Source organism: Vitis vinifera, chromosome 5 (genome assembly GCF_030704535.1).
Source record: "Vitis vinifera cultivar Pinot Noir 40024 chromosome 5, ASM3070453v1".
NCBI classification, from domain to species: Eukaryota; Viridiplantae; Streptophyta; class Magnoliopsida; order Vitales; family Vitaceae; genus Vitis; species Vitis vinifera.
The window spans coordinates 15,253,473-15,270,326 of record NC_081809.1 but is presented as its reverse complement, the minus strand read 5'-3'; the positions used below and the strand labels follow the sequence as shown (position 1 = coordinate 15,270,326).

General features: G+C 35.6%; 1 protein-coding gene and 1 long non-coding RNA gene across 2 annotated transcripts; one reads left to right on the top strand and one right to left on the bottom strand.

Annotated features, from left to right (window-relative positions):
- The first annotated feature begins 9,915 nt into the window (after window positions 1-9,915).
- Window positions 9,916-11,831, top strand: LOC104879348 (putative F-box protein At5g55150). The gene is made up of 2 exons (XM_010651958.2): window positions 9,916-10,031; window positions 10,583-11,831. Exon 2 carries the CDS (start codon window positions 10,630-10,632, stop codon window positions 11,746-11,748), a length of 1,119 nt encoding a protein of 372 aa, XP_010650260.1. The 5' UTR covers window positions 9,916-10,031; window positions 10,583-10,629; the 3' UTR covers window positions 11,749-11,831.
- Window positions 11,832-12,292: 461 nt separating this feature from the next.
- Window positions 12,293-16,477, bottom strand: LOC104879347 (uncharacterized). Its single transcript, XR_785825.3, has 3 exons — window positions 15,329-16,477; window positions 15,025-15,103; window positions 12,293-12,619 (listed from the first exon to the last, which is right to left on the bottom strand). It is a non-coding gene; the product is annotated as an uncharacterized LOC104879347 (long non-coding RNA).
- Between the last annotated feature and the right edge of the window lie 377 nt (window positions 16,478-16,854).

Sequence of the window (16,854 nt, the reverse complement as noted above, 5' to 3'; positions counted from 1 at the left end):
ATATTCTTTATTTATGCACCAAAATCATCCAAAAGTAATTTTGTTTTAAATCCTTTAAAATTGGATGATTTTATGTTTTCAACTAAAACCTTGTGTCAAATATTTTCCAAACTTGTTTAAAAGGTTTTAAGTTGAAAAGGATGGTTGTTAAGCCAAAAATGGCTCAACCGGTTGAACTGGATGAGGAACCGATTGACTTGTTCAACTTTACTGGTTGAAGGGTGCAAAAAACCTTCTCTCTCTCTCTCTCTCTCTCTTTTCTAGAATGCTTGTTCAATCGGTCAAGGTTGAACCTTAATCGATCAAGGTTTGGTTGAGATCCGGTCAAGGGGCGGTTAAGGTCCAATGGTCACCTGCCAATCGGTTGACCCCCACCTCAACCGATCGAACCCCTAATGGCTAGTTTGGTCATTTTCCTCTATAAAAAGGCTCAAATCTTCATTATTTCAAGAGCTTAATCTTCCTAAACATTTCTTGAATATATATGAGCCATGGGAGAGTGTTTTTGAGTGCACTATTGTTCTAAAAATTGCATATCTTTAGTGCACTATTCAATCCTAGTTTTTCTTGTACAATTGAGTCTAAAGTTTTGTACTAGGATTTTGTGAGAAAATTTCCTATCTTCATTTGTAAATCTTCGAGAAGAAAAGTCTAAGCGTGGGATATCACTTAGGGAGTCTCAAGTGTGGGGTATCACTTGAGGGGTTGTTCAAGAGTGAGGTATTTCTTAGAGATTGTAAAGGGTGCTTAGTGCCAAAAGTTCAACAAGGTTGATTGGAACCATAACCCAATTGTATTGCTTGAAGGCTTGGGTTGAAAGCCTTGAATTAGTGGAACCTCAAGTTTGGGATTGAAGTTAGAGGAGACTGGACGTAGGCTGAGTTGTGCCGAACCACTATAAAAATCTTATGTTTGTATTCTCCCTTCCTTACTCTCTTACTTTATATGCAATTATTTTTATATTATTTTATTATATATTTGCATATAATTGTCTCTTGCATTCACATAATTTAAATTTGAAAAAAGATACCATCACCTTATTCACCTCCCATCTAGGGTGATTACCTTTGGTTGGATTAACCTAATTTTTCTAACAAAGAGGATCTAAAACTCAAGGATTACATGGCTAATCTTTAGAGGTTGATATCATTTACCTCATTAGATTATGAATACCAATTCATGTAGAGTCTACATGTAATGGATAGTAGATCACTATAAAGAGGAATTGATTAAATTATATTCAATCAATCCTTAACTTGATGTAATGACATAGGATACTGGAGTACGGATAATTCTTTTTAGTGGTTTAACTTCAAAATTGAATTCTAAGGAAGCTAATATTTTCCTATGGGTCCTATTGGTCTCTACTTGTGCTTATTATCTTTGTTGGCACAAAGGTTTGAGGGAAATTGGAGATTTAATCATATTTATGCATAAAGGCATTTTGGGAAAAGTATAAGTTTGCACAAAATTTAATGATTAATTGTTATGAGTTTTTAATTTTTTAATTTTTTTTTGGATTTGGCTAATTAATTGATTGAGGTCCAATAAGGCTAATTAATTAATTACGACCCAGTAAGCTTTATAAGTGACCTAAGCCCGAGCTGGGCTATAGTCACATAAGCTCGTAGGAGACTATATAAACCTCATTGGTTTTAAGGTTAGACTCTAATTTTTCTAATCTTTTAGATAGTTGGTTTTCCAAAGACCTAGCCTCCATTTCTCTCCCTCAAGAAGTGTGTAACCACTTTGCACAAATGTCATATATCAAAGAAAGAGCTAGGGTGGAAGATTATAAGGTTTTGAGACATTTTTTTTGAAAAAAAGGCTTTGGGTTTAAGAACATTCAAACCTCAGGTAGTATGGTTTCTAACACACCTTATGAGGCCAGAGTTTTTTTTTTGTTTTTTGTTTTAACCACTTTTGTTATGCCTAGGATCTTCGATGCATGCACTCCAAAGCCCTAAGGTATATCAAATCACCCAACATATATTTAGGTTTCTTTTCCAGTTAACATAATTAAGTTCAGTGAATTTATTTGTAGTGTGGATGAGAGTAATTGGATTATAAGACATGATTCTTGTAACAATGAAATTAACCATGTATTAATTAGTTGAACATTCAAGGCAATTTGGTAAATTTAGTAGTGCTCTTTAATTATTACATACATATATGAAAGGTATCCTAATATCATAAGAATCAAGCCTACTTTATGTAGGTCATGATCTTATTACTAGGTGGAGACCCTCACTAATTAATCTCTTTGCCTTAAACTTGGAAACTTTCCTAAGGCAAGATTAACATACCTTTTATGTTTAGCCCTTAGACTATGCAAATGGGACCACTTTATGTGATTCTACCACTTCATATCAAATTTAAGTGTATAACCAAGATCATTGATATTAATGTTACTAAGTAAAGAGTTCCATCTTTAGGATTGACAACTTCCACTATTAACACATATAGTTTAGTCCTAAAAAAAGAGAGTCCATATCCTTTAATTCTTTGGCCTAACCCATCTTAAGGTGATAAACCAAAAATCAAGATGGACTTGATCATGGAGGCTATGAGCTTGCCAATGGCCCTCTCCTACTTATTATTTTGAAAAAAAAGTTGTATTTAAAATTTGGTAACTTTCTTAAAATAAATTGCCTATCATGAAAATTTTCAAAATAATATTTACTTTCTTAAATTGGAACCTTGTGCAATAAGGAAAATACCATTTTATAAAGATATATAAAATAAGAGCAATTTCCTAAATTGAAAATTTTGATCCTTAAAGATCTAAAAAATTTAAAAGATTTTGGAAAGAATCTTTAAGGATATTTTGTAAAAGGAAAATTGATCCTCTTAATCTTTTTTTTTAAAATGTTTTTATAAATAAATATTGTTATTTGGAAAATACTTTAATGAAATGTTTATTTCCATAAGAAATACCAAATCTTACCAATTTATTTATTTAAACCATAAATTCATTTCCTAAAGCAAGCCTGCATCAATAAGGAAATAAAAAACATATGCAAAAAATAACATTTTTTTCCCATGGTCTTAGGGATCTTGTTACATAATTTGGTAAGCCCAAATTCTAGAATTTTCAAATTTTATCAAAAAAATCCATGTAGCACAAATAGGGTTAGAGAGCCAAAAAACACTAAAAAGCACCCTAAATCGGCTAAACTACTGCCACCAGGAGTGCTCGAGTGCCCTTGCCTAAGTTACCTAAACCATCTTGGAGCACTTGAGTATCTTGTTCGAGAGTTCAAGGAGTGCTTAAGTGTCATAGGCCACTTGAGTGCTAATCTTAGTGCTTAAGTGTTGTCGTTTGCAATTCTATACCTAAGAGGCTTACTTCTCCTTTTTTTGACCGCTTTTCCACTAGAAAACTTACCTTGAAGGACTAGTTTCTCTCCATGACTGTCCCTGAATGTCTTGGAATAATTGATCTCCACTCTTGGGTTACAAAGATAAATAAAAACTAGGTTTTTGCATTAAAAAAAACACCTATGCTCCTCCAAAATGGAGCTTACAACCCATCTAAGAATAAAACAAAGTTTTTTTACATTGAAACATAAAAATCTTACATTCCTTACAAAATTTACAACCTAATCTAAAAAGCAAAAATCAAGGCATTGACACATAAAAGAAATAAACATTCAACCATTCAAGGCCTAGGATAGTTTGTGCAACCATTCCTACAACTATTATCAAAGCCCTAAGTTAATATTAGACATTCTAGAACCTTTCTAGGATACGTAAAACAAAGGCAGGCACACCCTAGAAGGGTTTTAGAATGCTTAATTCTAACTTAAGGCTTTGATACCAATTGTAGGAATGGTTACATAAACCATCCCAAGCCTTGGATCTTAAGGGTGCATGCAAAATCTATCCTAAACTTTTATAGATCTACACAATGGAAGCAAATAAGCACTTTATAACTTGTACCTAGAGATTAGGAAAAATACTTGTGATATAGATGTTCACAGATCAATTCTGGTTGATGAAGGGATGTTGCAGATATTGAGATCACCATATATGATCATTTATAGGTATTTTATTTGTATCACCACTATAAATTTTCATATATGGGCCTTTGATCAGATTATCACCACCATAGATTAGTATCTATGAGTCTTGGATTATTTTTCACCACCATAGATTGACATCTATGGGCATTTGAGAGTATCACCACTATAGATTATCATTTATCGGCATTTGAGAGTTTTCACCGTCATGGATTGACATCTACAGACATTTGAGAGTTTCACCACCATATATTGATATCTATGGTCATTTAAGTTGTATCACCAACATAAATTTTCATCTATAAGCCTTTTATCATATTATCACTACCATAGATTAACATTTATGGCCCTTTTGAGTATATCACCACCATAGATTAACATCTTGTTAGGAAATGTCCCAAATTCCTAATTAGTATAGATTCATTTTTTTTCTAAAGAATATTATATAGAATATTTCTAGGTTGATATATTATTGTAATATTAGACTTCCTTATAGAATAAGGAAGGTTGTTGGAAATATCTCTATAAATATTCTAGGTCATGAGGGGAAAAAGTCATGAGATGGAGATGGACTTGTAAAGACTATACGAGGTGGATAGAGATGTGAGGAAGAACGGGAGGTACCCGGTGGAGCGAGAGGGCTCGTAGTAAGGTATGGATATAAGGAGTGGGGAAACATGGGATGTTTCGGGAACCCAATAGTTGTATCTGGTTCTGTTCTCTGTAATATTCTCTATTGTATAGTGGAATCATTCTTTCTCATTCCTGGACGTAAGCATGGTTGGCCGAACCACGTTAAAATCTCGTGTACCGTATGTGTGATTATTTTATCTTTGTGTTCTTGAACTAACACTATTGGCATCAAAGCTTTCGCCGACATAACAACTGTCATTACCTCTGCCTCTTGGCTCAAGGTTTAGGGCAGAATCAGAGCCTAGGGTTAGGTTTGAGTGGGAGTAATGGCAGAGGAAGCAGGAAAGGCGTCTGGAATAGAAAAATTTGATGGCACAGACTTTGCGTATTGGAGGATGTAAATTGAAGATTATCTCTCTGGGAGGAAATTGCATCTGCCTTTTTTGGGGACAAAACCTAAGAGTATGAAGGTTGAGGAATGGGCGCTTCTTGACAGATAGGTTCTAGGAATTATTAGGTTAACTCTGTCTAGGTCTGTTGCACACAATGTTGTAAAGGAGAAGACCACAACAGATCTAATGAAGGCTTTGTCCGATATGTATGAAAAGCCATCCGCAAACAATAAGGTGCATCTGATGAAGAAATTGTTCAATTTGAATATGATAGAGAATGAATCAGTAGCACAACATCTGAATGAATTTAATACAATCACAAATTAATTTTCGTCTATAGAAATTGATTTTGATGATGAGATTCGTGCTTTGATCGTCTTGGCTTCTTTGCCAAACAATTAGGAAGCAATGAGAATGGCAGTAAGCAATTCTATAAGAAAGGAAAAGCTCAAGTACAATGATATACGAGATTTAATTCTGGCTAAGGAGATTCACCGAAGAGATGCAGGCGAAACATTAGGATCTGGTTCTGCTCTAAACCTTGAGACAAGAGGCAGATGTAATGACAGAAATTCAAAACGGGGTAGATCAAAATCCATAAATTCTAATCGGAACAAAAGCAAATCTAGATCATGCCAACAAGTACAATGCTGGAACTGTGGGAAAACAGGTCACTTTAGAAGGCAATGCAAAAGTCCTAAGAAGAAGAATGAAGATGATTCTGCTAATGCCTTAACAGGAGAGGTACATGATGCATTACTTCTTGTAGTAGACAATCCACTTGATGATTGGGTTTTGGATTCAGGAGTTTCATTTCATACCACTCCACACCCAGAAATCATACAGAATTATGCTGCAGGTGATTTTGGTAAGGTGTATTTGGATGATGGTTCAGCCTTGGATGTTGTGAGTCTGGGAGACGTCCGGATATTGTTGCCCAATGGGTCTGTTTAGTTACTAGAGAAGGTTCGACATATTCTTGACCTGAGGAGGAATCTGATTTCTGTTGGACAACTTGATGATGAAGGACATGTAATACTATTTGTTGGTGGTACTTGGAAGGTTACAAAGGGAGCTAGGGTATTGGCTCGTGGAAAGAAGACTGGTACTCTATATATGACCTCATGTCCAAGAAACACAATTGCAGTTATTGATACAAGTACTGATACAAGCCTATGACACTACAGACTTGGTCACTTGAGTGATAAAGGGATGAAGATGCTATTGTCAAAAGGAAAACTACCAGAATTGAAGTTCATTGATTTTGACATGTGTGAAAGTTGCATCTTAGGAAAGCAAAAAAAGGTGAGCTTCTTGAAAACTAGCAGGACACCGAAGGTTGAAAAATTGGAACTAGTACACACTGATTTGTGGGGGCCTTCTCCGATTGCATTCCTTGGAGGTTCAAGGTACTACATCACTTTTATTGATGACTCAAGTAGAAAGGTATGGGTTTATTTTCTAAAAAATAAATTTGATGTATTTGAAACTTTTAAGAAGTGGAAGGCCATGGTTGAGATAGAAATAGGTTTGAAAGTAAAATGTTTGAGGTCAGATAATGGAGGAGAGTACATAGATGGAGAGTTCAGTGAGTATTGTGCTGCACAGGGAATTAGGATGGAGAAGACCATTCCTGGGACATCATAGCAGAATGGTGTGACTGAGCGCATGAACAGAACTCTCAATGAGCGTGCTAGAAGTATGAGGTTGCGTGTTGGACTACCAAAAACTTTTTGGGCTGATGCTGTTAGCACTACAGCTTACTTGATAAACCGAGGACCATCAGTTCCCATGGAGTTCAGACTTCTTGAGGAGGTTTGGAGCGGTAAAGAGGTAAAGTTTTCACATTTAAAAGTTTTTTGTTGTGTTTCTTATGTTCATATTGATTCTGATGCTCATAGTAAACTTGATGCAAAGTCTAAAATATGTTTTTTCATTGGCTATGGTGATGAGAAATTTGGCTATAGGTTTTGGGATGAACAAAACAGGAAAATCATCAGAAGTAGAAATGTGATATTTAATGAACAGGTTATGTATAAGGACATGTCAACTGTAGTGTCAAATGTTACAGAGATAGATAAAAAGAAATCTGAGTTTGTCAACTTAGATGAATTGACTGAAAGTACTGTAAAAAAATGGGGTGAAAAAGATAAGGAGAATGTAAATTCATAGGTAGATCTGAGTACACCTGTAGTTGAAGTTCACAGATTTTCTAGGAACATTAGACCTCCACAACGTTATTCACCTATTTAAAATTATCTCCTGTTGACTGATGGTAGTGAGCTAGAGTGTTATGATGAAACCTTGCAAGTTCAAGCAAGTGAGAGTTAGCCATGAAGGATGAGATGGATTCCTTGTTGGGGAATCAGACATGGGAATTGACTGAATTGCCAATAGGAAAGAAGGATTTACACAACAAGTGGGTATATAGAATAAAGAATGAGCATGATAGTAGCAAACGTTACAAGGTCAGATTAGTTGTCAAAGGGTTCCAGCAGAAGGAGGGCATTGACTACACATAGATATTTTCTCTAGTTGTGAAGATGTCAACTATCAGACTTGTACTGGGAATGGTGGCTGCAGAAAACTTACATCTTGAGCAGTTAGATGTGAAGACAACATTCCTTCATGGTGACTTGGAGGAAGACCTTTACATGATTCAGCCAGAATGGTTCATTGTTCATGGATAAGAGAATCTAGTCTGCAAACTGAGAAAAAACTTGTATGACCTTAAACAAGCTCCTAGACAGTGGTACAAGAAGTTTGACAGTTTTATGCATATAATTGGGTTCAAGAGATGTGAAGCTGATCACTGTTGCTATGTTAAGTCTTTTGACAATTCTTACATCATATTATTGTTGTATGTGGATGATATGCTTATTGCAGGGTCTAGCATTGAGAAGATTAATAATTTGAAGAAGCAATTGTCCAAACAGTTTGCAATGAAGGATTTAGGAGCTGCAAAGCAAATCCTTGGTATGAGAATCATTAAAGACAAGGCTAATGGTACATTGAAGCTTTCACAGTCAGAGTATGTGAAGAAAGTTCTCAGTAGGTTCAACATGAATGAAGTTAAGCCAATGAGCACACCCTTAGGTAGTCATTTCAAACTAAGCAAAGAACAATCACCGAAGACAGAAGAAGAAAGGGACCATATAAGCAAGGTGCCCTATGCCTCAGCTATTGGTAGCTTGATGTATGCTATGGTGTATACAAGGCCAGACATTGCACATGTAGTGGGAGTTGTGAGCAAATTTATGAGTAGGCCTGGAAAGCAGCATTGGGAGGCAGTCAAGTGGATTCTGAGGTATCTGAAGGTTCATTAGATACATGTCTTTGCTTCACAGGTGCAAGTTTGAAACTGCAGGGTTATGTAGATGCTGATTTTGCTGGTGATATTGATAGTAGAAAGAGTACTACTGGGTTTGTTTTTACTCTAGGTGGTACAACTATACCATGGACTTCAAATTTACAAAAGATTGTTACTTTGTCTACTACAGAAGCTAAGTATGTTGCAGCAACTGAACCTGGAAAGGAGATGATTTGGCTACATGGTTTATTAGATGAATTGAGTAAGAAGTAGGAGATGGGCATTCTACACAGTGACAGTCAGAGTGCAATTTTTCTTGCCAAAAATTCGGCTTTTCATTCAAAGTCGAAGCATATACAAACAAAATACCACTTTATCTGTTACCTTGTTGAAGATAAACTGGTAATATTTGAGAAGATTTGTGGATCTAAGAACGCGGTAGACATGTTGACTAAGGGTATCACTATTGAGAAGTTGAAGCTGTGCGCAGCTTCAATTGGTCTTCTAACTTGAGGACATGAGGATGAGTTGCAGGGATGAGGGATTGTTTCTTGGAGGATAGCGGTTTGATGTTGGTGATTGAACTAGTCTCCAAGTGGGAGATTTGTTGGGCTTTGTGGAGCCTAGTTTTGTTTGATCCGGTTTGACGACCCGACCTGAATAATATTGTGTGGTCTTTTAATTGGAGATTTACTGAGGCTTAGTCCATGGAGCGAAGGCTTGGGCCGATAGGCCCGTTTAGCCCATTGTGGAACCGCCTTTTGTAATTAGGGTTTTTTAGTGTGGTGTGGTTGCTGTGTTATATATAGAGAGAAAATATTGTAGCCACAAGTTGTACTCTGTATTCTTCCCTAATAATAGTGATATCCCTGTAACTCCGTGGATGTAGGAAAATTACCGAACCACGTAAATACTGTCTTGTGCGTGTGATTGTTTTTCTTTAGCGTGTGTTTTCTCTATTTTTTTTGTTTCTCATAAGTTGGGAATTCGAATTAATTCCCTTCACATCTATGGGCCTTTGATTTATATCATCACCATAAATTTTAATCTATGAGCATTTTGAGAACTTTCACCACCATAGATACCACATATTGACCCAATTTCTCTCCTTCTAGACACCATCATCACTTCCTACAAATTGTTACCTTCAGATAACAACTTCCACATCATTCAGCTGGATTGTTTTCTTTTCTTTACTGGTTCAAAATTAAAATTTTATATAATACCAGCTGAACTTTCATATATAAGTACAAAAAGCACACTAATATATAAAAAGAACATGGTCTATGGTGTTGGAAGAAAGAAAATTTTAAACCAAAATAAAAAAAAGAACTGCCACCAAAACCACAGAAAGAAAGAAAGAAAGAGAAGAGAAGATTGAAGGAAACAGTACGAAGCATAGACGTGGAGGCATCTTGAATTTGGTTGTTTATGTGTGTGGCGAACGTTGGGAAAATGAGCCAAAATAACTATGCGTTTTGTTGAGATACAGTCGTAATCAGCGCGCTATAGACAGATTCGGAGCGGTGCGCTTTGGGAAGGAGTGAGTTGCTTTTATGGAGGAAGACCGACACTCGTGTTCTTCGTCCCTCTCTTACACAGTCTTCCTTATTACCCCAATCCTCCGTCTGGGTGCCCAGAGAACTCCTCATAATTCAGAAAATCAACCAAACGGTGAGCCCAAACGACTCGAGGAATGCTTGCTGGGCATAATTGTGTGTTAGTCTTCAATTTACCAATGCATGTTAATTTCATTGAATTTTGGACAATGTATTTGTGTAATTTCATAGTTTGTTTGAACTGGCTGAATATTCGTCATAATTTGGTGAGATTTTACATAAATTTGGAACGGTGATGCTTGTTTTCGGTTTTGCTACTCCAATCTGCTTGACCCCCTGAATGTAAATGCCATTGGATGGGACTCGGATATATATAGGAGAGGCAAATGGGGAGATGCATATATCATTTTTATTTGGAATTTAAGGCCATTTTTTTTTAATAAAAAAGTTTAAAATCCTTCAGTCACTCGGTGGGCAAATGACTAGGAACCAGGTTTGAAATTTTGGCTATACTGAAGATCTTCAGATGGTAAGGAACGTTTGAAATGAGGGGGTGATGTTGATTGCTACTTAATTAATTAGCAAAGAAAGTTGGTCATGAAGATTGAGATCAATAGCTGCATCAATTAGCACTAATATTGTCTAATATTGTTTATATAATTGTAGGCACAGTCGAGAGGTCGATCTGAAAAGGTTTGATTTTGTTTACAGTAATGGCAGATTGGTCCAAAATGCCAGATGATCCATTGAAGCTCATTGCAGAAAAGCTGCACTCGGTTGAGGATTATGTAAGGTTTGGGGGAGTGTGCAAGTCATGGTATTCCATATTTGAAGACAAGGAATGTTGTTGTCCAAGTTCAAAGAGTCCATGGCTGATGCTGGCAGAGAAGGAAAATAGTGAGATGCGTGGTTTCTACAGTCCTTTGAGCGGCAAGGTTTATGAAATTCGGCTACCAGAGGTGGTGGGAAAGTGGTGCTGGGGCTCTCCTTATGGCTGGTTGGTTACTATTGGTACTGATTTGGACATGTGTTTGCTAAACCCCCTGACAAGAGTCCAGATTCTACTTCCATCACTGCGTGCATGCCCAAATCTGAATACACTTATCGACTCCTCCACCCAGGGATCCCGATCCAAAGACATTTTCATATACAAAGCTGTATTGTCCTCAGCTCCATCTTCCCCAGATTGTGCAGTTATGATCATCTACTCAGATTATGGGAGATTGGCATTTACAAAGCCAGGCCACCAAACTTGGACTCTATTGGAATCTGAATCTGGGCCAGTTGATGACATAATCTACTTCAATGGTAGCTTCCTGGCTGTTAATTTGTCATGGGAAGTATGGATTTGTGATATTAGTGGCTCACAATTGAAGACAATACGTTTTGCAGCAGCACCAGCACTGCAGGACGTAGATGAGATAGAGTACGAAGCCAAATATCTTGTGGAGTCAGGAGGGGAAATTTATATGGTCACAAGAAATCTTTATGACACTGCACGTAGGGATATCCCATATATGAGAACATGGACATTTTCCGTGCTCAAATTGGATATGTGCAAGAAAAGGTGGGAGGAAGTGGAGAATTTGGACCATTGCTCTTTCTTCTTGGGTAATAATCATTCCTTTTCAACTTGGGCTTCTGATTACCCAGAATTTAGGAAGAATTCCATATACTTCACTGATGACTATTGTGGGTTTCTCAACATCCCACGTAATTTTGATATGGGTATCTACAATTTTCAGAATACACAGATAGAGCATTATCCTGTTGGACACGATGCACTTTCTATGTTTTCTGCACCACTTTGGATCAGGCCAAGCTTCTGCTGAACTCAGCATTTTTTTTTTCTTTCTTCAAATGTTTGTACTACTTGTACTTCCTTGAATAAATAAAAGTATTTGCATTTAGCCCATATGAAGAAGAATCCTCAATTTTTACCCTCCATTCACCACTATGTCTGGAACCAATTTTATAGCTTGACAGAGTTGAGTTTGTGAAAACATACTGTAATGCATGAAAAATAAAACCTTCAGTCAAACTTGATGAAGAATGAAGAATGTAATGTTAAAACCAAATATCAGCATGGAGTTAGCTAGTATTTGATTTTCCTTAGCCATGTAACCGTGCTTTTCACATGTACCACAGGGCAACATGATAGACTATGTGCACGTTGCCTGCACGACCAAACATGCCAAGATTCTTAGTTGACACTCCCTTATTTAATTTCCTGACTGCTGCTGATGGGACGCTGCATGCATGGCTGTGAAGATGATCATGTGCACAACTTCCTTACAAGCTAACTTATGATAAAGAACACTATATAATACTATGAAGATGACCAAAAGGAATTTAAAATAATATATGATACAATTTATGAGGATCAACTTCTAGGTTTATATATATATATATATATATATATATATATATATATATATATATATATATATATATTATAATTAATATCATCTTGATTATAGTTAATTTTGAACATGTTTCTTGCTTTTCAATATTTAGTACTGAAAACTTAAATTGGGGGTTAAGTCAGACAACCCAGTGGTGTTTACAGCCTTGAAACCAAGTTCATCAACTTCTTATGCAATTTTGCTACCCTGATCAGTCTAATGCAGATATTAATTACTACCTTCTATGCTTTTCCAATTTGAGCAATTTTGAAGATGACAAATTTGGAGAGAGATACATCTGCAAATAAGATAAGATGCATGGGATGATCAGTTAATAGCTAATTAAAAATAGGGAAACAAAAATCTATAATGGTGTGATGTCCCACAAGCCGTAAGGGTATTTCTGGGTTCAAAGTGGATAATATTTACATAATTGGGAGTGAGTCGTTACAAATGGTGAAATAAAGTCATCCCTTAATAAGGCAACAATACGTTGCTAGCAAAATCCACTTATCCTTATATAAATTTTCTGATTATTGGAATAGTTTTACATATACTTAATGGGTTTACCTAGAAATAGACCAAGCAAACAACTCTAATTTTTTAAGCTTGGACATTGAACACATCCATGTTTAAGGGATGAAGAATTGTTATCACTTCCTTCTAGCTTCTTTAGGATTAGACAGAAGGAAGTTTGGCTTAAAAACTATTTGGTCAAACCATAACTTGTGGACAGCACGAAGCATGCACCATGAATGTTGAGGTTTACTTTATCTTTGAGGTATTTATACATCATTCAAAATAAGGGTTTTAATCACATCGTTTAGATTAAAACATACTTGTATTTTAATTGCTCAAACTAATTGAACTTGTTCTTTTCGGTGATTTTATTTTTGAACTGGGATTGGGAGCAATTGGCTTCTAATTTCATTGCGCTTGGTGTGATAGATTCTAGGACAAACTAATAGGACAACACACTCGACTTCAACATTTTATATGAGAAACAAGCACTATGATTGGTAATAATTTCTTCATTTTCCCCTTCTACTGAACTGTTTATTCTATGCAATGGTTGGACCATCAGTAATTTCATTTTGTTTCACATGCATGTTTACTATTCATTGTGTGAGCAATCATGAGTTCTCCCCTATCATGATTACCTCACTCCTTTCTCAAACAACGAGAGAAGACAATTTGTCTACTTCTTGTCACCTTCTAGTTTAAAACAAATTGTGGGTACAATTTCCTTAATTTTAATGCCACTAAAAGTTGAAATTTGTGCTTTTCCATACAAGTTACGGATCTTCTCTTCGAAATTTGATGAAAAGAATTGCCGAATTTCTTTTTTTTTTTTTTAATGAAATCATTTGGGCTATTAGAAAATCACCTTCCAACGTTTGAGCACTCTCATGAAATAATCTGGATATATAAAAATATATAATTTTTAGATGATTTATAATTATTTTCTCTATGTGGTTTTTGAATAGAAAGGAGTGTTGGATTCATCATCACTATTGGCTTGCACCTTAAGGCTATGTTTAGTTCCCGAAATATTTAAGAGAAAACAGAGAAAAAAAAGTAAAAAGAAAGAAAAAGTAAAAAAAAAAAGGTTTAAATTTAATAAATTATTTTTATATTTTTAAAAATTCATTTTACTTATTATTTTTTATTATAACAAGATTAAATGATTTTAAAATATATAAATTTTAATTTAATTTAATTTAATTTTTTTTTATATTTTTAATAGTGAAATCAAATATAAGATAATTATTTTTCTTTAACATTTTTTTCTTTAGTATTCTCTAAAAACCAAATGTAGTTTAAATAATTACATATGATTGGATGTTTTTAAAGCATTATCCATCGGAAAGCTGAATTGATCATTCAAATATATTAGATTGAATTGGCCAAAATATTGGGGTATTATATGTTTGCATTTTTAAAATTTGAAGGATTTTTCTTTGACCCATACAACTACAACGTTCACAAACCAGGAGCAGGAGGAATATTCTCAAATTTATTGAGTGAACATTTTGAAGAATGTTGAACATAAAAGCAGAAAAATAGTTAGTTTTAATTCAATCAGTGTGTTTATCGACGTGCTATCATATGCTGATCATGTAGTTTGAAATCAGTTGATTAAATTATATATATATGGAGAGGGGAGGGGCCACCTAACATGTGAACATGTTCCTCCAGTGAGTGCATGAATGATTTGGGGGGCCACTTTATGTGCAGCCTTTGGATGTTACTATTCCTAATATTACATTAATGCACATATATTTTATGTAAAAGGACTGCAAAAAAGGAGGAAAAAAATGAAAGCCTCCCATGCTCGTCTCTGGTTATGGAGGCGCTTGCTTTTGCCTTGTTCCAGACATCAGCTTTTAGAGCATTAATGAAGACCAACCATCCACATTTCCTATTCTACTTACAGTCAGTCCAGGGTCACATTTAATTTATACAACTTAATTTGTTAGATTGATAGGGGTTCTGAGAACTTTGTTGGATGTTCAGAGTCATACCTTCCCCAAATAGCAGCAGAAGGCATTATTTTGAAGGTAAAGTATGTTCTTTACTTGTTGCACTTCGAATTGAAGGCTGGTACTTTAGCTAACTCTAATTAAACACTAACTTATATATATATATATTGGAAAACAAAAGCATACTACACTTGGTTTAGTTGAGAAGCAGGATGCATACCTTCAGCTTCTTCTTGTTTCATTGAATTGCACAAATGCAGGAGTTCCTAACTCCCTCAAGTTCCCCATCTTCCAACACACTAGATAAAATTGAAGGGAAAAAAAAAATAGTGAATATTTATTTGGGTTTGAAAGCCAAAAGACTGGGTCTTGTGTTGTCAATATCCAAAAGGGCACACAAACATTCCCCACATCACAATTGTGTGGGTAGTTTGATGAAACTGTTGGGGTACGTCTTAATCATTCAATGGAAACAAAACCATGAATGATGGTGGGGAAGTAAGTTGGGGACAAATTTGATTTACCTGGGTTCGAATTCTTGGACATGAGCAATATCTTGACCCTGAGAATCAGGCCAAGTAACTTTCCTCTTTGCTGTCCTCAGCTGATTCTCCCCCAGTACTAATGTAGTTTTCTTGAGATTGCTCTTGAGAGGCCCATCAGACCCACAGCTCCCAGTACTGTCGCCTTGACCTTGTAATTCATGATTATCAACTTCTCCTCCTGCCCCTGATTGCTTCTTCTTCTTGTTGTCCTGGATGGGGTTGCCAGAATTCCTTGATGGTGCATAGCAAGAGCACACCAAAGCAGTGCACCTGCTTTGCGCCGACGCCGCCAGGAGTACAGACAACAAGGTGGGACTTGGGAACAACCTCTCTCTGCCCTCTTAGCCAGCTCCAGGGCCTATGTGGGCTTTTTCATCAATTGGCATCAGATCAAAAGCACATGATCTAATGGCAAACACAGAAATAAGAGTGTGGGATGATAGGGGTGTTGTTTGAGAGGTGGGGTTGGGGGAAAAGATGGATGGGGAGTGTATAAGGAGGTACAAACAATCATGCCCATGCCTCCCCCCACTAACACTTGTTTTTCTTTTGCTTTTGCCTCATCACTCATAAAGGAGAGAGTGGCCTCTTATCTTTTTTGACTGTTTATGGTTTTGTATTCATTGTTTCTTACTGTTAGCGGGAGGCTTTTCTTTCTCATGCTGCATTGCTGTTTTTCTTTTCATGTTGCCCACTGTAACAAGTGGGAGGATGGTCAAGAGTGAGGACACAGCTTTGGGGGTAAGAGCTGCAAAGGGGAGTATCGATGCAATTCTCTTTTCTTCTTTTGTGGAATGAATTCAAAGATTGGAATATCTTTTTCAGCGTAAGAGGTTGGTGAGGCTTTTGGTTCCACTCCATGTAGCAAGGAAAAATAAATTTAAAACGGATTTTTCATTTTCATTTCTTGTCTCATTATTCTAAAAAATTAATAAAAAAATGACAACAAATGTTCAAACACAAGTTAATTTGCAAGGTGGGACTAGGGATTCATTTTCAAATAGAATCTCCATTTTGATTTTTTGGTTGTTGTTTGTTTTCTAAGCAATCTCCACTAGGAAGACTGTTACACATCATTAGATGAGATGTATTATTTTTTCTTTTATTTTTAGCATTTTCTTTTATTACCGACCAAACCAGTGGAAGTGTTGGTCATGAAAAATGATGGTACAGAAACCGCTTCTTTGATGGAGGCTACATCCAAGAGCATACGGGAAATTTGGACAAAAATATAGTTTTTTTTTTTTTTAATTTTTTTTAAAAATATGTTAGTTTCAAAAACATTTTCAAATTTGTAATATATATATATTTTTAAAATGGCCTTCGGAATATATAACTTTAAATAACAACTTTTAGAATCTATTTGATAACGATTCTAAAAGTGTTTTTAATTTTTTTAATACGTAATTTTTTTTTTATCATTTAAGTGTAAAATCATTGTCAAGCATACTAATTTTTCTTAAAATCATTGTCAAACACACGCTTAATTAGATTTTTTATTGTTG